Below are 27309 nucleotides of genomic sequence, written 5' to 3'. Positions count from 1 at the left end.
ACCGAGTTATTTCCTCCGATTGCATCCTTTTACACTTCATTCAGCGTTTGGGTTAGGATGGGGACTATAAACCTAATTATTTATCTAAATATACGTATGAGGACTATGTATTTGTCTGGTTTGGAATGTAGAAGAAGTAAAGCACGAAGTGACTCTGTGTGAGTGTGTAAAACAGATTACAGAGTTTAAGCTGAGCTACAAACAAGCTAAACACATCCACAGCTAAAGTTGTAAATTAGTTGTGGATGTGAATCCTTTAGAAGGAAGTTTAAAAGTGAGCTAGAGCAAGAATATCAGAGGAAGTGTTTAATTCACTTGGCTGCTGTCCCACTACCTGTCATCAACCCATGATGCTTTGCAGCAATTCATGATGGTGGATCACAGACCCTATATCCAGTGTTTAATTTGTAAATCATCAGGTCCCAGAACACACGCCGGGTGTTGTTCCAGCAGTAAGAGAGAGAGACAAAAATGTCACGGAATACATTTTTAAAGGGCTTTTTGAAACTAAATGGGCCAATAATATCACATGATGTTTAATAAAAAAATTATGAATCAGCGTTAAAGAAGCATGGACAATCATCCGTTATGGAGCACATCATCTCTCACTCTGAGTGACAGCTGTCAAATCTGCCATGTTTCAGCAGCAAGGACAGCGTCAAATCATGGCTAATTTAGCCGCTCATTGCAAAGGTCATTCAACTTTCAGAACACAAAAACCCACAAATTTACAAACTTTCACACCTATAAGGCCTTAACTCCTCTAAAATAAAACTTAGATTTTCTATTTGTCTAAAACAGCCTTGTCTTTCATAAGCCAAGAGTAGCAGCTCATCTTGGCTTTAAACTGTCTGTCCAAACTTTCCTGGTCTCAATGTCCATATCAGAACTTTGACGGCAGTCTTCTTCTCTTCTCTCTGTCCCTGAGTTCACCTCATGTCCTCTGGATAGTTCTCCTCCTGTGTCCTGTCTGTTGGAGGCAGGTTCTCCTGCATTAGCATTGTCGCTAGATGTGCTGCTACTAGCTACGCTAACTGCTGCTGCTCCGTGATTTTCACAGAAACAACCTTGGAATTCTTTACCTCAGGCTTAGCTTCATTTATTGGCTTAAAAAAAACTATTTAAATCCTGCAGCCTTTTTTAGCCATTTTCTACCGTCTTCCAAGCTGACAAAGAAACAGTTGAAATCAATCTAAATTATACTTTAGACGTAGCACTCAGTTTTGACATTCAGTTTTGTGTGTACAATAAAATTTCAAATCAATAAAAGACACAGCTGTCCAAATATAATACTTAAGCATTTAATCAAAAAACCTAAAAGCAACTGAGGTGCAAAAAATAAAAATAAAATAAATAAATAAAAATAATGAGGCGCTGGATCCAATCACATAAGTGCTGGTCAAAATCTGGGAGGTGCCGGATCTTGCTCCGTTAGGATCCTGCCCAAATTAAATTGCCTATATAGCCCATCTTTAAAAGAAAATTAAATGATTATGGTGCATTTAAAGGTAATTTTTTAAGCACAGATCTTCTAATAACTACTACAACTACTAATACTACTACTTTTTACTATTTTTGTTTCCATGACTAGATGGACATCTAGTTTAAAGAAAAATCTCTTTTCATCAGCAATATCTCTCCAAAAGGATCAGAAATGTTCATCTGCTTTAACTTGGTTGCACCTAAAAAAAAATGATCAACATTTGTTATGTTGATTTGGCAAACATGAAAACTACTGTTGAATAAAGTACGTACACTGCTGTCTTTGCCTCATTGGTCTTTTTTGTCTGCATTTTCTTCTTTTTTATTTCTTTAAATTGTACTCTAAATTGTAATCTTCTGTGGATACTGTACTGCTTATTGTATTGGACATACTGTATTGTTAATATTTAATGTCTTTCTTTATTTCTTCTTCTTGGGTTGCAGTTGTCCAGCACATAAAGCGGAGGGACATTATCCTGAAGAGGGAACTGGGCGAAGGAGCATTCGGCAAAGTGTTTTTGGCAGAGTGTTACAACTTAAGTCCCACCAAGGACAAGATGCTGGTTGCTGTCAAGGTAAGTCCAAAAAAAATGTAGCTGTGAGTTTGTGCAGCACATGATGTTAAAGCTGCAATGAGCCATCAATTATCCCAGCATAGAGATCAGAAGTATTGTAATAGTGTTGTCCTCGAGACCACACTATCCTAGACCAAGACTTGCACGAGATCAGAATGCACAGAGAAGACTTTTGGTAGTCAAAACTGAGTCAGGCAATAAAAATCCATTTTAAAAACCATGACATTGTTAAACATTAAAAGGGCGTCTCTCTTTGATTCTATTTTTCTTATAAATACTTTTGACAGACAAAAACAAGGCGTCATGAAACTCTTTCAAAGCACAACATGAAAACAACATAAAATCCACTCTGGCCAGACTGAGACAAGTAAAAATGCCCTCAAGTCTGAGGCAATATTAAGATTGCCAAAACGTGGTCTCAAGACAGGGTTTGTTTGCTACAACAGTAGTTTGTAACAGCAATTAAGGCAAGGAACATTTATTTGTATAGCGCATTTCATACACAAGGCAATTCAATACATGATTAAAAAGTACAACAAAAAACATTTAAAACAGTTTGAAAATCAATAATGACATTTAAATCAAGAGTAAAAATATTTAAAATCAGTGGTACAATCATTTAAGTGTTCACTCATCCAGCAGTTTACGTTTTATAAGCAGTCACAACAACACCTCTATGGAATCATAGTCATCTGGGTTCATTGATAGGTATAGTTCTGTGTCATCTGCATAGCTCTGATAATCAACCGGACAGTTCTGTAGAATTTGTCCTACAGGAACCATATGAAGGCTAAACAGAAGGGGTCCAAGAACAGAGCCCTGAGGAACCCCACAGGACATTAGTAATCTGTCAAGTTTCCAAAGCTTACAAAATAACTTTGTTCTTCCAAGTAGGACTTAAACTATTGCAGTACTTTTCCATTTAGTCCAACCCATGTTTGCAGTCTGTGCAACAAAATTTAAGGGTCCACAGTGTCAAATGCAGCACTGAGATCCAATAGAATGAGAACAGACACTTTTCCTGAACCAGTATTCAACCTTATGTCTTTTAGGACTTTTCAGTTCTGTTTCTGTGCTGTGATGAGAACGAATACTTCCCGCCTTTATCCTAGAGTAGTTAAACCCCCAAACCACTTTTTTTTTTCTGCTAAAAACAAATATATCTGGTTATGAAGTTGTTCTTGATAAATTCTTGTCCAACTCATGACATAGTCAAATATTTTGATTTTAAAATGTAAAGGCTCAAACATACTCGGGCGGACATTCATGGAGGAGATTCCTGGCGGACTGTCCCCACTCCTCAGAGCTTTCATAGTCGTGTGCACCGCCGTGTAGTTTCCAGTAAAATCCTAAATTTCCAGTCTAGTTGGTGTTAAAATATATCTAATCTAATATGATTGCAATTCCAAATTACAGTACTGCAGCATATGACATACAGTATGTAGCTCTAATCGGAAAATGGACTCTTCTTGATTGAGAAGACAGATGGGGGCTGACTTCATATCCCAAACTCCACCAATGCAAAAAAATAAAATAAAGGAAAGATGGGTAATTTGGTCATTATTTGACACACTGGGTGCTGTTTGCAGCAAATCTTTGAAAGGGTGGTGCATCCTGGTCGTGTTTGTTTAACCTTTTCAAAAGTCTGAGTGGATGAGCAGTTGTGATTTGAGAGGGGTTAAGTGTTCATGTACTTCTTGATGCTCTGACATCTTGGCAAGTCACTGTGCTGACAGTGTTACCAAGACTCCAGAAAATTACCATACCCATCATGGAAATAGCTTGTCTCGCAAAATCACATCAATTTATTTTCATTTCTGGCTTTGTCTTGTGAAGGGAAAGCTTGAATTACTTGGGATTGAGTTGCATTTGTGCCGATCATTAGTCTGTAAATTATATATACAGAATGGGGGTTAATGTGTCCTCATTTTTTAGGGGTAGCCAATTGTACTGCCAAACTAACTCCCATATGTATGCTGCATTGCACCTAATCAACTGGAATAGGTTCTCACAAGGAGTCTACTCCATAGCAGTAAAGATTAGGGTGGCACTAGACCAAAGGTGGGCAATTTTTATCACAGTGGGGGCCAAAAATATGTGATTGTCTGATCCCAGGGCCACATTAATAACATTGATCTCAGCATTTAGAAACAATACCAATTTGAACATCAACATGGGGGAAAAATAAGGTTTTTGTGTATTTTTGGAATCATTTTGTGTTAATTTTTTGTCTTACTCAGTTTCTTTGTATTTTTCCTTTTGTGTGTTTTTGGTTTCATTTTGTTTGTTTTTGTATTTTTGAGCCATGGGTCATTTTGTGTTTTTTGTTATCTTGTGATTTTGCAGTAATTTTTGTGAATGTTTGTCGTCTTTTATGTGTGTTTCAGTGGTCGTTTTATACATATATTTTTCTCGCATTTTGTGTGTCTTTTTTTTTTTGTCATTTTGTGTGTTATTAGAGTCATCTGTTTTTTTCCTGCAATTTTGTATGTTTTTTAAGTCCTTTTGTTGGTCTACTTTGGGGGCTGCAAAAAATTAAATGAAGGTGGAACTTTTTTTATTCAAGGTTTCCATGTTATTCGGACAACTGTCCTCTTTTGTTTGTTTATTTTACTACATGGAGTCAGTTTATATACAGAGGCTTTGATTTTCAATTTCAAAAATTTCGGAATTCTGTTTCAAAGTTTACGGATTTGACGTCTGTACATTTGCTAAAATGGTAACACATCAAACCACCCATTTTATTTTGGTAAATTGAGTGTAAATGTGAGATAAAAAAAAATATGTTGGTAAGGGTACAGGGGTTTGAGGGTTATGTCAGCATGTCATAATGCTACTGTATGACCATTTCAGAAGGTGACGTCTGTAATATCGCTCAATTTTTACGACATATTTTGCATGAGAAAAATTGTCATGTCCGTCTCTTTGCATACCCGTTTATGATGAAAAATTGTGTATAAATGCTTGATATTATCCCAGAACATGCATGTGATGGAATATTCTCTGTCATACAGCTATTCCTGCTTGATTTTCTCTAAAAAGAATAATTAGGAGACCGGTAATTGAAAATAATAAAAAAAAAATTTCCATTTCAGTAAGTAAATTTTGTTTGTTCTTTTTTTCAGCAAACACGGAAAATCGGAAATTCTACATATGTAGTGGATGCATTTTTCTGAGCAATCTGGAACACACGATTGTGACACATTCACCTCTTTGCAAATAACATTATGACCACCTGGCTAATATTGCGTTGGTCCCCCCTGTGCTGCCCTATTTGCGACAAACTGGGACACACTTTCTATTTCAACATGTTTATTTCCGGACAAGTACAAAAAAAAAAAACCCTTCCTCACCAATTGCTGCTCGTCTAGCTCCTCAGTTACATCCACAAAGCTGCTGTTATCACACCATAGTTGGTGCAAATTAAAAAACACTTTTCCCTCACAGTGGCTGTTTAGGATGCCTCCAGTTCAATGAGAGTGTGTCGATGAAAAGTTGTGTGTGTGTGTGTGTGTGTGTGTGTGTGTGTGTGTGTGTGTGTGTGTGTGTGTGTGTGTGTGTGTGTGTGTGTGTGTGTGTGTGTGTGTGTGTGTGTGTGTGTGTGTGTGTGTGCTGGGAACACTAAAATGTTAGTTGCAGAAGCGCAGGAAGCTGTTGCAGTTATGATGCTGAACACATTTATTTAAATCAGCATTGCTTAATCTGTGCCAAAGGCAATGTTATTTCCATGTTGCATGATTTCTCTAATTCAGTTGAGAAAACAGAGTTTGCTGTTGATTTGATGGTTGATAAGGTCATCTGTCAGGGTGATGGTTTGTAGGATATGTCTGAAAGACGTGCATAATTCTAACAAACACCTCGAAATGTATCGCACACTAATATCCCAAAGTGTATCATTTGAAACATTTAATGTTATAGGTCCTTCTTCAGAGTTAGAAATATGTGTTGTATTGTCTTTGTACTGGCGGCCCGGGTGCCACATGTGGCCCTTAGTCTAGTTTTGTGCGGCCCCTCCAAAAGAAATCCCCAAAAATTGGATTTTAATAAGTTGGAAGGAATATAAAGCCCAACATAATACACAAAATAACTCCCAAAACACACAAATCGACAGCAAATTGCTAAAACTACACAAAAACACACAAACCAATACACAAAATAACAACAAAAACTGACACTACAACCACTTCAACAAACAAAATGATTATGAAAACACAAAAAAGCATCAACACATTACAGATTGGCTCCAAAGACACTCAAACTGTCAACAAAATTACACAAAATGACAAGAAAATACAGAACGTGACCCCAAAGTAGCACAAATTCACAACATACTGTAAATGCAGAAAATGACAGAAAAATGCACAAATTTACAAAAATAACACAAAAAACAACAAAAACACACAAAATGACAAAAAAACTGACAAAACAACAAATCCACAGACGATGACAAAAAAAGACAAAACCCCTTTTCTCCCTTGTATCAATGCTCAGATCAGTTATTATTCTAAATGCTGACATAAATGTTGATCGTGTGGCCCTCAGATCAGATAGAATCACATTTTTGTGGCCCCTGCTGTGATCTGGCGTCGTTTGGCCTATTTTAGGAGGATTGAAAAAACGTTTCATTGCACAAAGCAAGTTGACCCACCACAAATACAGCAAACTCAGATGATTTGTGTGATTATTTCAATGGTGCTGAGGCTTGTCAGCAGACTCACTAGCACCCGACTCCGATGATTTAGAAAAAGAACACGTATTTAAGAGGCTTTAGTGAGTGATAGGATAAAACTTGTCTTTAAGGGAAAATCATTTGGTTTCCCTATCTTTGGATCAGTGTTTTGACCTTTATCTATCTCCTTACAACTTACTATGTTTCAGGGATAGACTAACTGAAATATGGGCACTTTAGTTGAAACATAAGTACAAAGTTAATACCCTGGTGATCGTGATAATTTAAAAAAGAATTCAAGCCTCTAAAATGGGCCCTGTGTGACAGCTCCCTGTGCTATAGCGAAGCTCAACCTAAGGTTGTGGTTGGCAGCTCCCAGTGTGAATATAAAGAACCGTCTGCATGTGAAGCAGGCCCATTTGGAATAAGAGGCTGCAGATTCAGCAAAGATGCCCACGGGATGGAGCAAGGACATACTTGATCTATTCTGACCTTGATGAATAGGGAAAGGAGTGGAGATAAAGGTGTGTCCATCCTTCACATTTTATTGTTGCATTTAAGGGTTTTACAAACAAGCTTAACCTCCTCGATCGATTTCTCTTTGAAACAGCCCTAATGCATTTTAATCTGAGATGTTTCAACGTTTGATGAAGCTGAAAGAAACTTTCAGATTCCCTTAAAGGTCATCAAAGGGAAAATGCTTTGTTCCGTCTATCATATTGTAGCTGAGCTCTTTAAGGTATTGTTTTGGATGAATGCCGAGACAGAAAACATTTGCTTAACAGTGCAGTTTGATTTGCATTACAATAAGTCTGATACACCCCTTCTTGACTGAATTTAGCATTTCACCACAGAAAAAACACATATGATGCAATTCCATCCCAAGGTCATTCAGTCTGTAGAGACGTTAGCCAGGTTTGTGGTCAATTACATTTTTCAATTACAAATACGTCTTCAATCATTTATGTTAAGTTACAATTACAGTGACCAGTACTTTTCCAATTAAAATTTAAATGACAATTATTATTTTCCCCCTGACAATCAATTGCAATTACATTGGCCAAGTTTACATGGGAGCTTTTATTTCTCTTTAAAGCAGAATAAAAGTTAATTTCTTCATAAACTGACGTTGTAAAACTAGGTGGCTGGTTTAGTTCCATTTTAATTCCGTATTAAATAATTCCTACATCTTGTAAACACTTAATTCGTCATTAAATTAACTCTGGTCGTGATGATGCGCTGGTGACAACATAATCCAAGATGGCCACCCGGACTAGAGCAGATACTATTTATTTAGTAAGAGCCTTGAAAGACATGGATATAATTAAAATAGTGGAAGGAAGCATAAACATGTGGACAATCACACAAACACAGGACTTATTACGCACACGTAGTAAACGTGTCCCCGTACTGCATGCACAGGCTGTAATATCACCAGGTTGATCATTGTACCAATTAGAGCTACTATCTTTACCAGTTAGTAAATATTTTTTCCTGATTATTTTTTTTTTTCTGAAGTTTTACTGGACTTTATTTACAAGTGATTAGTTAACTTCTCCTTTTACGCTCTACGGATAAAAGTGTGTTTTTGTCGAGCTGTTGCTTCAAAACTATCATCAAAATAAAGGTGAAAAGAGTTCTCATGTGGTCTTCTATGTTGTAGCCAACAATATAAGGTTTGTTGTGTGTTTTTCCCAAAAGACGTGATATGTCACGTTCGCCCTCTGTCCAATCCGAGCTTTCCTAACCCCCAGACCTGAAGAGGAAATAACTAAAGCCATATAAACTTGTTTTCCATGTCAACCTCAATTTGGAATTACTATTACCATATAAACACAAAGCAGAAAACCTTAATTCCGAATAATTTAATGTGGAATAACTAATTCAAAATGAAAAAAAAAAACATAATGTAACCGTGGCCATTCTCAATTACAATTCACCACAATTACTGAGCCGTAAATAAACAAGCCCAGAAAGCATAACCTTCCTCTTGTGTTAGCTTTCTGTTAGCATCAATGGGTCAGTTTCACCCATGTCTTAAATTAGCTGTAAAATACACTGAAAAAATATTATCTAACATCTAATTTGTTTCTCATCTTTTGATTTCCTTGTTAAGCTTCCAAATCAATGACAATATTGGTAAGAATGTCTTTGGTGTGGAAGTCTGAGCTTTAGATGTCTGTCAGTATAACCTTTATTTACCTGTTTAAAAATGGTAAAATGATCCTGAAGAGAACTGACTGGTCAGGTAGTGGGACAAGTTGATATGAAATATATTTTAAGAGCTGTTAACTGCGTGCGTGCGTGCGTGTGTGTGTGTGCTTGTGAACCATAGAACTGTAACATGGTTCCACAGCTTTGTGTTTAATTAAATTGTAAATGGCAGTTTTTGATAGAATTTCCATGCAAATTACAATTACAGTCAATTATCTGAACTACATTAAAATTCAATTATGATTACAACAGCAACATACTTTTTTCAATTACTATTAAATTAAAATTACATCACAATTGGAATAAATTATCGATTACACAATTACATTTATAATTAACCCCAACCCTAGCACCAGCAAACTAGTAAACCATAGCTCTAAACCACTTTTCAATTTCTAATGCAGTGTCTAGCCACTGCTTTTTATTTTCTGCAAAAGCTATGGCAGTGATGAAGTTATAGATACATAGAAGATATTTGTGGTTTTACCAGACACTTCATTAGAATATTGAGTATTTTATATGTACTTTGCATCAAAGGAGTCAGTGGACATCCTTAGATCTTTGCATTGGTCTCATCCCTTCTGTGTGAAGTCAGTCTAACTAGCTCCAGCTGTTCTCTGTGAATGATACAGCTGTAAAGATTACTGGGCTGAAATCTAATCATGAGACACAAGGCAAGTATGTAAGCGTTCATAATCTAGAGGTCTTCACATTATCAGTGTAAAACACCTTGTGATTTGGTTTGACCAACAGTAAGCTTTGTAAACAGGAAACAACAGATTTCTTCCACCATCTCCTTGGTTGCCAAGGAGCCCATGACTCTGGTGGTAATTGTAAAAAACAAAAAAAGTCCCTCAACAATGTGAGATGGAGAAATTGACAAAAGAGGAGCACCAGCTGTTTTACCAAAGAAGAGGCCCACAGTACAAGCTCCATTTTCAAACCACATGCTTTTCTGCACAAAGCAAGATGCTTGAATGGGAACCCAATGGACTTTCCAGATGAATCATGACATAAATAAAACATGTGACACTAACGCCGACTGAAGTTTTTTCTCCAAAAAATTATTATATTACACATCAAATCTGAATGACATACCAGGAAATTCATGAGCTTCTTAGTCTTTGAAGCAAACAGATAGAATAGGGTGTTATCATATGACTCTTGAAGAGTTCCTTTTGAGTGGTTTTTCTTTAAGCCTGTAAATACATGTGTTCATTTGCAACAAGACAACAATGGACAGCTTTCTCTTGTTGGTCTCTTGTTTCCTCCTGTAGTTGGTAAAGAAATAATACGTTTTAAAGAAAAACGACAACAAAGACACACTAAATGAGATTAAAAAAATACACAAGATTACAACAAAATACACAAAAATAACAGAGAAACATACATAACGAGATAAGAAATAACCAAACAACACCAAAAAAACACACACTGAAAGAGAATAATTGAATTAATACCAACAACACACAAAAACAAAACGCACAAAATACTAGAAGAATCTACTGAATAATAAAAATAACAGACAAACAACAACAAAATGACAACAAAAATAAAAAGAAAAACACACAAAATAATGATAGAAATGATATTGATTAGAACATGAACTGAAAATACTCGGGTCAGTCTTGGTCCCACACCAGGTGGGAGATGACGGAAAATTATAATAAAAAAAAAACTATTGAAATTAACATTTTCAGGAGCCACTAAACACTGTTTCATTCTTAAAATGTGTGCTATCATCACCCATTCATTCCATCATTATGCTTTATAGTTGTTTTTTCATAGAATTCTCGGCAAAATGTGGTGGTCAGACAAAGCTGGGACTTGCATTCAATAGGTAGAGAAAGGGGGTACTTAGCTAAAAAGTTTGAGAACCACTGACCTACACCCTATTGTTTAGTGCAAAAATCTGGGTTTTCAAGTATGTTTCATTTTTCAATGACATTTATTTTTGCTCAATTTTTGTATTCCAAAAGCTAAGGATGTAGGGTCTTTTCTCATTTAATTACCAAATATCATCTCATATTAACACTGGTATACTTCCACAGTTTGAGTTGCTCATTCATTAGCCCTATAAACCATCACAAACCACATATTAATCTTATCACAACATATTGTGCGGTAAGATAAAGTGAGTAAAAACAGAGGGATATTTTCTCCATCCATTGACTTCAACAAGCCTTGGTCAACCTTTCTGTCCAGATGTCTTTGCACTGTTTTGATCAACCTGTTGCAAGATTAACTTCGTGTCTCTCTTTCAGACACTTAAAGATCCCAACCTGTCAGCGAGAAAGGACTTCCAGAGAGAGGCCGAGCTGCTGACCAACCTGCAGCATGACCACATCGTGAAATTTTACGGGGTTTGCGTGGACGGAGACCCTCTCATAATGGTGTTTGAGTACATGAAGCACGGAGATCTCAACAAATTCCTAAGGTCAGTTCTTTAACAACAACCACAATGGATGGTTACTGAATCAAAGTACAACATTGGGGTTCTGCTTCCAAAATGGTAAGACCAGATCACATAGTAAATGCATTTCAGCTTTGCTTCTTTCGGTGTTAGCAACCATGAGTGCTTTAGTGCTTTTGTTCTGTAATGTCAGACTAGACCAAAGGAGATGAGCTTAATGTGCTTTGATGACGGGAAGCTTCACTGGACTTGGTGTCAGCATGAACTGGAGAGTTCTGGAATAGGATTATTTTGTGACCAAAGTTGCTTTGTGTATGTGGTCCATGTTGTTTCTGAAAATCAAACAGGAAGTTCAAATGACACAATGTGTGTGTTCACCAGAGTGTGAATGTTGTTTTGTTGTTGTTGGGGAATCAATGCTAAAATGAAAGGCAATGTTACAAAATGATGAAATTCTTTCCTGTTAAGTGCAAGAATTAGGAAATTCTTGGTTTGGAGGTTCTGTTGGTTACGTGTGTGAGGAATCAATAGGAGAGAATTGTGCCTGGTCTGTAATCACAGTAACAAGAAGGTGATGAGGACAACGGGAACATGTGTAAGGAGAGCTTTATCATCCCCCAGCATTCTGCTGCCAACACCTTCTTGTAAATCTGGAGGGACTGATACAGTTCAGCCGTTGCTAATGTCACTGCTATATTGGAAAACCCACTGTTACTCCTTAGCTAGGATTACAGTGATACAGTTTAATACAGCGCAGAAATAAAACACTTGATCACAGAAATTAAGTTTGTCACGTGTGCTAGTAATTTAAAGTTAATATGTTAGGTTTCCATTTATTCAAGGGTCTTTGGTGCAACTTCTGTTAAGATAAAAGAGAATTAGCAGAGTGTTCTAACTTTATGCAAATCCTATGGAAGATGTACTGTTACTAAGATTGTAACATATTGAAGTTATTTTCAGCCTAAAACCGGTCATTCTGATAGGTTCTCTCAAGTATCTAGAAAAGATTTGTAATTGTTTATGGTCATTTTTTACCTTATATCCCAGGCTGTGCATTGAGCCGCGTTGGCTTATAATTACTGGCAGTGGTCTAACGTTAGCATAGCACTTTATTTATAGCAATTGAGGAAGGTTTAATCTGGGTATGATGGTATATTTTAAGAAAATGACTGATATCCACCCTGCTAGAATTGTCCTAAAAACTGGCTAACCCTCCATGCTCTGTGGCCACAATCCTTTGTCTCTTTGTGACAATCACACTCATTTATTATTTACGTTAAATCACACGTGTCAAACTCAAGGCCCGGGGGCCAAATCCGGCCCTTGAGAGTATCCAATTTGGCCCGCAACAGAAAGCAAAAAAAGTCAGAGAAACCATGACTCATTTTGTAAATTTGCAACTCATTCAGTTGTAATAAGACTCAAATTAATTAATACACAAATTCAATGAAACTCCACAATATTAGCAGGGCTCACATTTTCCCGCTGCTTCTATCACATGATGGAAGTCATTGCAAGTCAAAAAACTTTCCAAAATCCAGCATCTTCTCTTCAAGTTATTTCACAAAATTTAGCGAAATTAAATCAAATGTGCCACAAAGTCAAAAAAGAAATGAATATCCTGCAGGGACTGAAATCTGTTGCTTATTGCTTTGATATTATAAATTCGATACATATTTCTTCATTTATTTATATGTGAGTAAATTACTAATTTTCCCACCTAAAACTGCTTCTCTCGTCTCATTTTTCGACATGTACAAAAAAAAAAAAAAAAAAAGAACAACAAAACTTCTGTGAATGCAACCATGTCGGAAATAAACTGAATAAGTAAATAAATAAATAAATGAACTGCTCCATATTTTGCCCCTGAACTAAAATGAGTTTGACACCCCTGCGTTAAATAATTTTTATTTTATTTATTGCTTGCCATCTGACGTTAGGTGTTTTGGTTAATGCTACACAGGGTTAAAGAATTAGGCTTTAATTTAATCGTTTTATTCAAAAGACATTTTTAACTGTCCAGAACCAGTGTAATTACTGATTATAGCTGATATGAGATGTTGACAGGTTAGTATTTGAGCCTGTTTCCACAATATTTTCCTACTTTACCCTGAATAAGATAAATCTACATCAGATTAGATCAACTTGTGGTTTCGGACCCAAACGTGGGTCGCAGTCTCTGGGTCAATAGAACCTGCCTCAGCAAAGGAGAATTCATTTTGTGTTTTTTATTTAAAATTGATTTATTTTAAGTGTACCATGCATTCCCACCCCACAAACAACTTTTTTTTAATGTTCACTGCTAATGAGAAAGTAAAACAAATCCATGATTGTTTTTCTACACTTCTTCTTTTTATGTAGATTTTGGATAAAAACTGCTGACTACAATGTGTTTTTAAATGCCCCTTTTGCATCCCCATTTTAAAGATTGTTTTTGGCACTAAACTTTTGCTGATGTTTATTTTTGCCTAAAAAATAATGGTTGAATTATTTCATGTTTAATGTAGATTGATCTCTTCAAAGGTATCTTAATCTAATATTAAAATCACTCTAGTTGTGATGTTTACACTTGACGTGAGCCTCATGAGCATCTCTGCCTCGTATACTGCAATATATTACTACACTTTACAAGCAAAACATGCTACAGTCATTCATACCTCTTTTTAAAATTGAACATTTTAAGTTAAGAACAAATGGAGGTGGGTGAAAAATAGCATGACATGGGACCTTTAAGCAAGATAAGTAATGAAAAATGGAAAAAGGAAACAAAACCATACTCCATATGCCAGTAGATAAAGCAGATATTGAGTGTTTACAACTTTAAACACACAAAGTATTTAAAACTTTGAGAGGAAGAACACAACTTAAAAAACACCAGCCACATATGATTTCAGTTCGTTTCATTTAATTAAATTCAACTTTATTTATATAGTGCTAAATACAACAAAATCATCTCAAAGCGCTATTCAAATATTCTACGTTTATTTTAAAGCATATTGGGATGAAGACAAGAACATTTCTCATCAGATGAGGCTTAAGACCCAGCTTTGGGGCTTTGTAGTGGCTTTGGGGCTCTTTATATATACAGTACGTGGTCCGCATGTAGCCAAAACGGCTCTAGGAATAGGCCAGCTTTTAGCTATTTTTTGAGACGGATAAGGTTAAAAGGCCTTAAATGTTATATTTGATCATTGGAGGAAAACTATAAAGCTTTTGTAACCATCAAGCTCTACAAACTAAAGAGATTATAATACATTACGACACTTTAGCGCTTATTTGTAGAAGTTAAAGGAGCATAGGGCAGGATCTAGAAATCAGACTCCATAGTGACACCACAGTGGTTAGTGTAATTGCAGCCATTAGCCAATCCACCGCGGGGGCGTTTGTTTATCACCAGAGCACATCTGATACTGTGGATAGAGGATGGATACCCGACGGGATCCGACGGCACCGGACGGGTCAGGTTCAAACAGATGTTTACAACTGGAGGTTGGGTTTGGTCACATAGCGTTGTTTGCGCGCAGCGTTCTTCCTTTCCTGCTGCAGCAGTTGTAGCCCTGAAGAATGCAACTTTATCTGTAACAGTGAGAGCTGTGATCTACGGTGCAGGGAGAATGGAGCAGAGGACAATTATAAAGGAATACTGCGTCATTTGACATTACGTTCGCAGAACTGCGCAGGAAATTCACTCTTTGGTTTAGAGCGCTTCATCACTCATTAGCATTAAAAAAACTTGTTTTCAATATCAAGCCATGTTTTGTTTATGGTAATCATTGGCTGAAAAACATTTAATTATTATTATTTATTTATTTTTTTTAAATAAAAGTAATCACACATGTAGTACTAGTAGTACTTATACTTTTAATTGTTTAACTGTTTTTTGAATTGAGTGTATGCTATCCTCTGTCCTCCAGAGCCCACGGACCTGATGCTATGATCCTGGTGGATGGACAGCCGCTGCAGTCCAATGGGGAGCTCGGCCTCTCACAGATGCTGCACATCGCCACCCAGATCTCCTCAGGCATGGTTTACCTGGCCTCCCAGCACTTTGTGCACAGAGATTTAGCAACACGCAACTGCTTGGTGGGCAACGGCCTTCTTGTCAAGATTGGAGACTTTGGCATGTCAAGAGATATCTACAGTAGTGACTACTACAGGGTAAGTCTCATCAGTGCTGTTCTTTAATGTGAACTGTGTGCAGAACTCAGGGTGACCATATTTTGATTTGGGCCGACCTTGACATACTACAAGTACTCAACTGTTTGTTGAATCTACCTTTTAATGGCAAAATACAATATAATAGATAAATAATTTGTTGTCGTTCATAAGGTTTAAAAATCAATTTCTCTCTTTATAACCAAGACTTTAAAAAATGACTGAAGTTAATCACCTTTATTATGCTTTATTACAATCTGTCCTTGAAAAATCTTATATAAACCTTCTTAAAATATCTCAATCAGTGAAACAGTGACAAACGTCTCCTCCTAGAAATAAAAGAAGAAGAAGAAGAAAAAACGGGAAAAAAATAGGAAGAAAAAAAACTTTAATGCTTACAGAACAGTGAATAATCATTACTATACACTTTAATGAATGATATCCTGTCTGTGATGGAGTGGTGGGAGGTGATATGGTCTCGACCAGATGATGGAACCTTACTTTCTTACATTCTAAGTGGCTCCTGCGTTTTCATATCCCTCTCTGAACCTCCATGGTTTTATGATCCAGGAGGAACCTCATGTTGATATTTTTAATGAAATCTACTAGTATTTGGTCTCTTTCAATTCATAGTGGATTTTAGCCTCCTCTCTCTGTGTGTCTGACGATTTTGTCAAAACAAAGTGGCATCTTTAATGATTCTGCCACGTAAGAGTAAAATGACCGTAATTACAATTTTTCCGATAGAGCAAATATTAGCGGAGTTACGGTCATTTAAATAAATGTGTTCCCCTCGAAGCGTTCAGGGTCCCTGGGAAACCTGGACATTTTGATGAATTTGTAAAATCTGGCTGCACGGTCCAGACAAGACGTGAAAAGAGGAGATGTCCAGGTAAATCCAGACATATGGTCACCCTACAGAACTAGAAAATTAACATAGATTCAATATTTCAGCTATATAACTTTAGTGCATTGTATGGCAGATGACAAAAGTTTGACTCTCCTCCCCATCTAATGTTAGTGTTATTGGATTTAGAAGTGGTTACCCCTTAGTTTTTGTGTCTCAGTTGTTGGCAATCACTTGATTGTACCTGAAATACACTGACGCAAAACTCTGTAATCAGTAAAAACAGTTTGCAATACTTCTGTTTAGATCCTAATTAGCAGGAAAACATTCCTTTGAGAAGCTTGAGGTGCTACTTACTATAAACTGTTGCTCTCTGGTATCATTTGGTTGATGGTATTTTTACAACTCTCTTGTCCTCTGTGCAGCCTTAGGCCACCAAACAAGCCCTCCATTTATTTTGGCGAGCATGAAGTGGTTTTTAGCAGTGTAGGAGGTGAAGAGATGGGCCTGCTGAGCCTCCTGCCTAAAGCTTAGAGCTGCGTTTCCACAGCCAGCAAAAAACATTCCTTCCTACAGTTGAACACAATTACTGACTGTAAATGCTATTTAGCAGGAAGCTAAGATAAATCACTTTGTACAGGAAAAAAGAGCAATAGCTATAAAGGCTCAGGCAGTTTCAAACAGCCAGGGAATGTGTGATGACTTGGCGTTTTTACGCGGTGACAGCTGGGTTCGTCTGGACACTGCTTGGGGCAATGCTAACACTTACAAAGCACTTCACTACTGTGTGCGGGCAGCTAAAGTTGATGTGTTCAACTTCAAACTTGATGAGTTCAAAGCAGGAACTATCACGCCTGAATAAATCAGTTAGTGCACGTCTGAAACTGCAGATCTTGGGTGTTCTCAAGCTGAGGTGCTAAGTATCAAAAGCGCTCTAGTGAACCATTTCCAGGATTCTGGCTGGGCAAGGCTTATTGATCGTGTGTTAAGGGAATGCTGGCCTTTGGGATCTAAACTGATACTGGTCCTGTTAAAAACTTGTTACTGTAAGTTTGATGACATCATCCTTGGTTATCTGTAATATGATATGAGCTTTTAACTGGAGGATACCATTATGATCAAGGGCATAGAAAAACTTATCATTCTATACAGGTATACTCCACACTTTTTCTTTGAACATAATACATGCACTTTGTTAAAGAAGCGTATCGCATTCACTTGAAGAAAAAAAATAATATTTTTTTTCTGAATAATTCATTTTTTGGTTTGTTTTTTCTTGTTTTTCGGACAAATTTTCCTTTTCTACCGGTTTTCAGATAGGCTTGTTTAATTTGATAAAAATGTACTTTCAACTTGGTTTAAGACACGGGGAGATAGTTCTATCTTTTAACCATACTGATGGCATTACAATTAGTCTATCAACCCTACGCAGGCACCTGAGGACTTTGTGGTTGTTGAGAAGGAAAGCCCATTTAAATCTGTGGGACATAGCAACATTTCTCCAGGATCAGTTGGACAGTTATGACTTGTTCCATGGATAGAAAATTATGCATTTGAAGTGCATTCAGGCTGGCTACATGGTTACGACATGTGGACGACCGTGGTTCAGGTGCTAGAGGCGTTGTCCTCTGATCAAGAGGTTGGGAGTTCGATCACGGTCTATCTGTTGAAATGTCCTTGGGCAAGACACTGAACCCCAAGTTCCTCCCAGTGGTTGACTAGCACCTTACATGGCAGCTCTGTCCCATTTGTGTGTGAATGTGAGTCTGAATGAGCTGATGTGTAAAGCATATATTGTAAAGGAGTCGCTCGCTGTGTCCATCCTGTCTGTGAAAGGTGCTATATAAATAAACATTACTTACTTACTCAAGATTTGATCAGGAGACGGCTGTAAATACTGGATGGCACGATGTGCAGCTGAGGTGGAACAAGTTGAAGCGTTCAGGAAAAATAAAAATAAAAAATACTCAGGGAAACAGGAAATAAATGTGTCCGAAGAACAGAATAAAAATTAGCCCAAAAAACAAACCAAAAAATTAAATATTGAAACTGCATTTGTAATTTTTTTTCTAAGTGAATGCAATACGCTTCCATAACCTGAGAACCTATGCATGTAATTTATGCTATGCATCCCGATTCTTTAAAGACATTTTAAATCAATATTAGTAGTAATTATGCCAGCTGGAATGATATGTTTTTTTGAGGAAAGATGTAATACTACTTTCAAAAGAAAAGTGTTGCATAGTGACTTTATAGGCAGGGTGTCATAGGATTAGCATTTATATAATTTCAGAGCCTATCTTTCAGTTCTTAGCCACTAATCTCTCTGGTAGCCAAACGTGACGGACATGACTATACGATTAGCATTTAAAAAGATAATGCACTGACTTACTGTTAAATAATATGTAAGTTATTACATCTTACATTAAATTCTACTGAACAGAGGGAGCAGGTGTATATATTTAGCATAATTTTCTGTTTAATTTCCTTTAAACACCACATTGTAACCGTAGATGGTGAGAACATGTAAAATAGAAGTTGTTCTAATCCTTTTAACATTGGTGGATCCTTATTGAGTTTTTTTAAAGCAGCACAAAATTACTGGCTTAGTAAATATTGATTGTGTTAGTTTTTTTTTTTTTTTTTGGTTTGTTTTTTTTACTACGGGTGTAACAATTCACCCATTAGATTGTTCAATTTATATTCCTACAATCCAACTACATCTATCTGTGCTCGGCAAGTTGGGCTTCCAGATTATATTAATCAATCTACAATCGTTTTAAAAGGTAATCAATCAATTGTAACGATACAAGGAAATAACGTTTTTTACGATTTAAGCACGGCAGACTTTATTTGGATGTGTTTTAAAAGAGCTTTTAATCTTAAAGACGTTACAGTCTGTGATGTCACGCGGCATACACCAGCAGAAAACAAAGAAAACGGATAAGCCGGCGATTGAGAAATGATAATCCACCTTTGGGATCCAGTGTGTGGAAACACTTGCTCGCTGTGTCTACCCTCCACCATCAGGCCCTTGTGACAGCGTTCAGTGCAGCAGCACATGTAGCATTAGCTCGTTAGCATTAGCTCTGCAGAAGCCTCATGATAACATCAAGTTAAAACGCAAAGTAGCAGGTTTAACTACTGCTCATTTAACCTGAACAGATGTTGGTTGCACTTCATTTTTTATATTAATATTGTATTATTTTTATAAGTGTTGGTTAATTCAAGTATAACGTGAATAAATCTGCCATTAAATGTTTTTTACTTGTTTGTTTATGTCCATAACACATTTATAGACGATTCCCTTACAAGAAACATCAGGAATCTATGAAAACTCACCTGCACTGTACAGTATCCAGGTATGTATTTCATTCACATTGGTTAAATTATTATTTTGGCTAAATGGTTACTGAATCTATTTCAAGTCACTGTATCATTTTGGATCGAATTCTTATAAATTAACCGATATCATTCTTGAATCGAATTGGCAACAACAAATCGTGATTCAAATTGAATCGTTGCTAAAACGAATCGTTACACCCCTATTTTTTTCTTACATATACTGTATTTACATTCCAATTCAAAACTAGAAGAACAAACACAAACATGTAAAACTCAGTGAAAAATACACTTCTTAAAGACAATAGTCACCACAATTGCCACGTTTACACGGGAGCTTTAATTCCTCTTTAATTCAAAATAAAACTGACCTTGTAAACTCTTAATTCCAAATGCAAATGTCATTTGGAATTAAAGTTAAATCCAAATTAGGTGGCTGGTTTATTTCAATTTTAATTCCAAATTAAATAATTCCTCTTCAAGTTAATTCCGGTCATTCTGCACATACTTGGCCAGTCGCGATGACGCAAGGTGACGACAGCTGTGGTGATGGCCGCCCAGACTAGTGCCGAGACTATTTATTTAATACGAGCCCTACTACATTGGACGGGTGATACTAAAACTCGGAGACGGAGTAAATGTGTCACCGTTCTGCATGCACAGGACCCTTCCCAACCCTCAGACCTAAAGCTGGATTGATTGTTTTATGTAAACCTCAATTTGGAATTACTATTCCATGTAAACACAAAGCAGAACACTTGAATCCTGAATAATTTGGTTCGGAATAACTATTTTCGAATGAAGAAAAACGTGGCCAATCAGTAGTTGCATCTCCGAAATGCTTTAAATAAATTAACAGTGGTTAAAAAAAAACCCAGAGTATACATTTTTTTTTTTTTTTTTATGTAACAATACTCAAGTCCAGCATTTCCTTAAGTCTGTGCAACACACACTGCAGTGAGAAAGTGAATAAAGTATTAGCCAGTCTGTTTGTTGGATTCAGAGAGTCATATGAGCTCCATCTCTGCCCGCCTACACAGACAGAGCTCAGAGATAAGAAGCTCCTCACAGTATTGGAGACTTCTCTCGTGTCGATTAGAACTAGAGGCGTCTTGCCAAAAGAACAGCCCCACCCCCCATGAGACATTGACTGTCATATAGATGCACAACCCTGTGGGACTCCCCAAGCCACTTTGCAAGCAAAAGGGAGTGAGTTTTAGATGGAGATGAATACTGTTCTCAATCACAGCCATCTCTCGCATGTTCTTTTTTTCGCCTGCACTGAAAAGGCTTTTGTGTGGTTTCTCAAGAGGCGACTGTCAGAGCTAAGCTGTCAGTGTTACAGCTGTCTGCTATATACGCTACATGCTTTATACCAGTGACCTCATATTATATTCGGAAATGTTTCTTTGAAATTGGAAGAATAGCACTGAAATATGCATGTTTGGATGGACATGAATGACAGAAGGGCTCAAAAGATGCAATAAAGGTGCAAGAAGAAAAGGGTGAATGAAAGGGAGAGTTGTTTACAGTTGAACATAAGGTCATGTAAGGTTTGGCAACCTGCAGGTAAGAAACGTCAATATTACAAGTTTTGTTTTCAGTGCACTATGATGACAGCTAATTCCACCGAGTCTTTTCTCCTGTAATAACTTGTTATATTTGTGCAATTTTCATCAATCGTATCAAAAGGAGTCTTAGACAGTGGCTCCCTCGTGTGTTGTTGTAAGTCATTGTTTTTTTTTTGGGGGGGAATTTTTGTTATATTTGCGTAATCATTCCATTAAGTTCTCCCTGTCCTCCCCTTGAACAATATGTTAAGGTTTCATTTATTCAGACAACTGTTTTTCAGGAAATTGACTTTGATCTCCTGACATGTTTGTCATTAGTATGAGAGAAAAACAAACTATATTTTGTTGTTGGGTTGGAACTGAACCAACACTCGGCTCGGCTGGAGGAGCATCAAGCTCAGAGTAAATAAGGAAACTCTTCACAGAAGTCTTTTTGCATGAGCTGCTGCTACACAGGAGGCATCTTTGACGGTAGTTGGTGTAATGATGATAGTGATGATGCTATCTAACTCTGCAGTAGTTTGAGCTTTCAGGCTGCAGTGAAGCTGAAGGGAGCTTCACACGGTCCTCACGCTGCTATCTCACAACCCATACTGCAAAAGATAACATTTTGCTATTTTTCCCCCATCTCCAATTGTTCTAAGAACCCCAACAACATAGTAATTGAGGTTTATTTCCCCAAACGTACCTGTTTTCCAGAGTTTTAGTCCTCTGAAAACAGTGAAGTCACTTTCATGATGCTTCTAAAAACAGGCTGTTTTGGGGCCTTCATGCATATGCATGAGTAGGCGTGTCTGTAGATGCCGACTCCACGCCACAGCTTTATTAACATAGCAATTGTCTTCTGCAATCCAGTGTATCCACACACTGTTGTTATTGTTTTCAGCCAAAAAAACAGCACATTACAGTAAAATGCATGGCTATTAAAGCGACTAAATGCTGCTTCAGGGTGTGTTTATCACAGCAGCAGCAGGAGAGTAAATCATTAACAGTCGCTTCCTACTCCTTCTCACCTCGTCTGACCACAGAAATAGTCAATTCAAAATGATAAGCCACTGTTTTGTCCTAGCGCTGCGTCGCATTAGGTCACAAACAGGTCAGATCATCTCATAAAGGTGATTCAAGGCAGTATACGGCTGCTAAAAGTGAAACGGATTTTGAGCGCTTACGTTGCGCTTCGGTTTAAATATATACTAGATTATCTATATACTGTAGGTAAATATATAAACTGTGATATCAACCTGCCTTCGCCATGTTTGTTTTACCTGTGAGGTAGTTTAAGAGGGAGGAGCTTACATTCTTGTAGGGTAGGAAGAGTGAGGATTGTCAGGAGGAGGAGTTTCCCCTCTTATGAGTCATAAGGGGGCAAAAACTCAACTCACCTGTTTGGAGCTGAATTTTTACAAAATGTGAATAAGCAAGGGAAGGAGGAAACCAAACTTTTTGAACTATGGCCTTCTGAATGAGGCTAAATGAATGTATATCACTGTTGTAAAATCATTATGAAGTTTTTTTCATAATACTGCCGCTTTAAGATGGACAGAATATATAAAATGTCATTGACGCTCTGTTTTGGATGTATTCTTGCATTTAGCATTTACATGAATTTAGGTGTCATGTGCCCTTTAAGGCTGTGTTTCACTGAATTAATATGATTTGAAGGTAAAACAGAGCAACAATAAATAGAAACACTGAAATATTCACCTTATCTTTGTATTTAAAAGTGACAAAAATAAATCCCATCCTCAATGTATAGTAGGAGGCTAGATTCACAGGCTAATTTAGCAGTTTTTTTTTTAGGAACAAAAAGGATCAAATATTGAACTGATGTTGCACGGCAGTGACTCATTTTCAAGGACTTTGTGTTGTTTGTGATTCTACAAGCGAGCCTCTGCATACCTGCACTGCTTTGCTTTGAAAAGAAATGGTCCCCATGTTTCTCTTGTTTCAAGGATCAAACAGATGCTCCTCTGTTGCATAATTTATAAAGCTCAAGCTCCTCAAAACTGTATGCATCTCTGTGCTAATGAGTACACAGGACATATTTATTACTTCTGCATGTTTTGCCTCTCCTCCTACGGGGGCTCTGCTTCCTCCGACTTTTAGCTCAGAACTCGACTGTCTGATAGAAACCCTTTCCATTAGAGTGTAGAATGAATACTGGTAACATCAGATAATGAAAGTACTATAATTTAGTAATGGTTATATGGTGTGTAATGATGTCGTTAAACAAATTTCTCTTAAGCTAAAAAAATTTGATGAGAACAACAATTTGGCTGAATATGCCTGAGTATACGTAGACGTTAGACATTGTCCATCAGGACCAGAACCTCACGATGCAACACAAAAACAGTTGCTTCCAGCCACTGATGGTATTTTCTGACACTAATGTTATTTTGGCCCATTATTCCCTGCAGATCTTTTCTAGAGCTGTGAGGTTTTGGGCCTGTTGCTGGGCAACACAGACTTTCAACTCTCTCCACAGATAGAGGTCTGGAGACTGGCTACCCCATCGTCAATGCTCCTACTGATGGAAGGAGGTTTTTGCCCAAAATCTTAAGTTACATGGCCCCTGTCATCCTTTCCTAATATGGATCAGTCGTCCTGTCCACTTTACAGAAAAGTAGCCCCAAAGCATAATGTTTCCACCCCCATGCTTCACAGTGGGTATGGTGTTCTTTGGATGAAACTCAGCATTCTTCTCCCTCTAAACACGATGAGTGGCATGTATACCAAAAAGTCCTATTTTGGTCTCATCTGACCACATGACATTCTCCCAGTCCTCTTCTGGATCATCCAGATGGTCACTGGTAAACTTAACACGTACCTGGATATGTGCTGGTTTAATCAGGGGGAAATTTCAGGCACTGCAGGATTTTAACCCATGACGACATATAGTAGTAACCTTTGTTAGTGTGGTCCCTGCTCTCTTCAGGTCATTGACCAGTTGGGGTAACTGGTCATGGGGGGCGTGCAGTTCTGGGCTGATTCCTCATCGTTCTCAAGATAATTTGTACCCCACAAGATGGGATCTTGCATGGAACCCCAGGTGGAGGGATATCGTCATTGATCTTGTATTTCTTCTATTTTCTAATCATAGCTCCAACAGTTTTATCTCTTCTCACCAAGGTGCTTGCCTATTGTAGATTGGCTTATTGCAGTCTGGTGCAGGTGTACAATTTCGCCCCTGGTGTCCTTAGACAGCTCTCTGGTCTTGGCCATGGTGGAGGTTGGAGTCTGACTGTTTGAAGGTGTGAACAGGTCTATTTTATACAGAGAAGGAGTTCAAAAAGGTGCCATTAATACAGGTAATGAGTGGAGGATAAAAGAGCTTCTTAAAGAAGAAGTAACAGGCCTGTGAGAGCAAGAATTCATGCTTGCTTGTTGGTGCCAAATACTTATCTTGTGAAATAATTTACAAGTAAATTCTTTAAAAAACATACAATCACATTCTCTCACAGTTGATGTGTACCTATGATCGGTGGCTGCCAAAAACGTTTTTGCCCCACTTTATATATGTTCATAATAATAATAATAATAATAATAATAATAATGATTGTTATTATTATTATTATTATTATTATTATTATTATTATTATTATTATTATTATTATACTGTTTTTTTAATTTTTAAATGAATGGTAATATTTTGGATAATATAAAGTGTATGTTTGTTATAAGAAATTATAATTGATTCCCAACTAAACACCAAAAATTTTTACTCTTTTCTTGAAGAGTTTAATATTGAAAATACCAGGATAAATGTCTTGATAGTGTAAATATGTTTGCTTTTTTATTGCTTTAAGAACCTTCAGGAGGTTCCACCACCCGCCGGTCTACACCAGCCACAGCAGATATCACTTTATCTGTGTTTGGCAGCAGCGCAGCAGGTATGAACCTAATGGACACTGTAGCCTCTAAAAGTGAACTTGTTTGCAGCTGTTTGTGCTGGAAAAGCAGAGATAGCAGCACAGTGAGAGCAGAGAGACTTAGTGTGTCTCGATGGCTATCGGGTCCCTTTGAGATGTCTGGTGCCCTTAGAGGGCCCCCCGCCGGCTTCTGAGCACCCATCGAAGAGCCTGACAGGGCCAGTAATCTATACCCCCGCTGTGCCGCTGCGCCTCCAATAGCGTTAATCCAATCACTCCCCTGCCATGGTGGGACAGGCAGAGCACTAATCCACTTTACAAAGCCACACACTGAAAAAGAGCAGAATCATTGCGCACTCCCTGCAGAGTATTGTCTGCTTCTCCACGTGTCATTTAGCGAGAACGATGGGGATAATTACAAGGGCAATTATTTTATTCTTTTTATGTTTTCAGCTATTTAATTTTCTTTCCCTTCCCTGTTAAAATGCTAATTATAGTGGACTTGTTAGAAAAAAACAAGGGTGATAGCATGTAATGAATTGGGAAGCAGAGGATGCGTCCAAATATTCCCTCCTATTGCCTTTCCTATCCACTTTTCCTTAACCTTCAGAAATGTTTAAGTGGTGGCCATGATACGGACTGTTCCAATTCAACAGGGGTCACCAACATGGTGCCCACAGGCCCCAGGTAACTCGCATGGACCATGTGAGGTGCCCTCAGGAGCTTTAGTCACCAATAAGCTCCATCTGAAATCTGATTTACAGTACTTTCCAGGATTAAAACTCATAAATATGAATACATTTGAGAGAAGTAGAGTAAAAATACTGCTGATAAAGTTTTTCTATTAAATTAACCATCTTTAAATGTTTATTTTCACTGAAACATTGTGTTGCAGAGCTGGTGGATAGTCAGTGGTGTGTTATAAACAACTGACCATCCGGCATATAATGTATTTTAAAAATACATGGTGAATCATATTTAATGAAAATGAAGCAATTGAATAAATTAGGAGAAATAAAGTGTTTCACGTTGAACCTTCAACATTTCCTACTCCTTTAAATTACTGCTAGCCTTCCTTATGATCCTACCCTCAAATGAAACCATGAAAACGTAGTATTTAAGAAGTGCTTTTCTAACTGGTAGCCCTACGGATTATACGGTCCATATGAAATAGCGCACAGTTTCAGAAAGGTTGGTGACCCCTGATATAAAAGCTAAGAAAAGGAGGCTCAATCCCTCCTTTATAACCTCCCGTAGCCTAGGAAACACTGATGCATCCTTTACCAAAAGAGACCAGATAATGCTGCCCCACAATTCCTTACGGCAACAACATTTAAAACCTGTTCATCTGAGCTTTCACAGAAACTCACACTGACTGAAAAGGGACGCAGATTCTTGTACATTTATGTGCTTAAAACATTATGTCGGCCTATATCTTGCATGAATGTAACAATTTCATAAAATCATCTTATTTTGGATTAATGTTGATTTTTGAGTAGAAAGTGTGTGTGAGCAACCATTCTAAATGTGATGTTCTTTTATCGCACGTTTCCTTTGGCGGTATCAGCTCTACACGGCTCCGCACTGCTCGCTTTCGGGACCCAATACTGTTCATCAGGAGCGTTTCCATTGCGGATTGCACTTTTTTGCTGCCAACCTCACAACTTTGCATTGGTGACCAAATGTTTCTTCTTTGTGTGTGAGTTGATGATTACGCTGTGATGATTCTCTGAACCAATCAGTGTCTGCTTTGTGCCTACGTCACAATTGGCTGCTTTTTTTGGAACTTTAACAAAGGAGGTACTAAAAAAGCAGCATCTGGTACCATGGAGGAGGTACTTTTTACCAATAGAAATGGGAAAAAAGAGAGTAAAGGTGCTTTCACACGAACATGACTGAAGTGGCTGAAGCAACTCGTTTACATTAAAATCAATGAAAATGATGCGACCTCAAGTTATCTCCCCTAAAGCATCGTAACATGTGTAAATTGAAATTTTTATTTTTTATTTTTATTTTAAAGCGAAAATCCCCCGTCCCGCTACAGTGCAGACGACTGCAGCGGAGGGCTGTACCACTTTCTCAATTTATTGGGGCAAAATTAAAGCGGTTAACTTCTTGAAAACCACAGTAACTACTGATTATAACACATTCTGATTGAACTTATCCTTTAAT

The 27309-nt window shown here is 37.4% G+C and overlaps 1 protein-coding gene across 4 annotated transcripts in view; it reads left to right on the top strand.

Annotated features, from left to right (window-relative positions):
* ntrk3b (neurotrophic tyrosine kinase, receptor, type 3b) overlaps positions 1 to 27309 on the top strand; it is a 497810-nt gene that overhangs the window by 450604 nt on the left and 19897 nt on the right. For 3 of the 4 annotated variants that reach the window (XM_028441230.1, XM_028441225.1, XM_028441221.1), the window contains 4 exons: positions 1927 to 2057; positions 11205 to 11377; positions 15268 to 15511; positions 19655 to 19717. In XM_028441230.1, coding sequence (XP_028297031.1) covers positions 1927 to 2057; positions 11205 to 11377; positions 15268 to 15511; positions 19655 to 19717 — 611 coding nt within the window. The remainder of the gene's footprint in view (positions 1 to 1926; positions 2058 to 11204; positions 11378 to 15267; positions 15512 to 19654; positions 19718 to 27309) is intronic. The other variant, XM_028441234.1, reaches the window with a different exon arrangement.

Source organism: Gouania willdenowi, chromosome 3 (genome assembly GCF_900634775.1).
Source record: "Gouania willdenowi chromosome 3, fGouWil2.1, whole genome shotgun sequence".
Taxonomy (NCBI): domain Eukaryota; kingdom Metazoa; phylum Chordata; class Actinopteri; order Blenniiformes; family Gobiesocidae; genus Gouania; species Gouania willdenowi.
The sequence above is the reverse complement of the archived record's forward strand: the minus strand, read 5'-3'. Positions and strand labels throughout refer to the sequence as shown.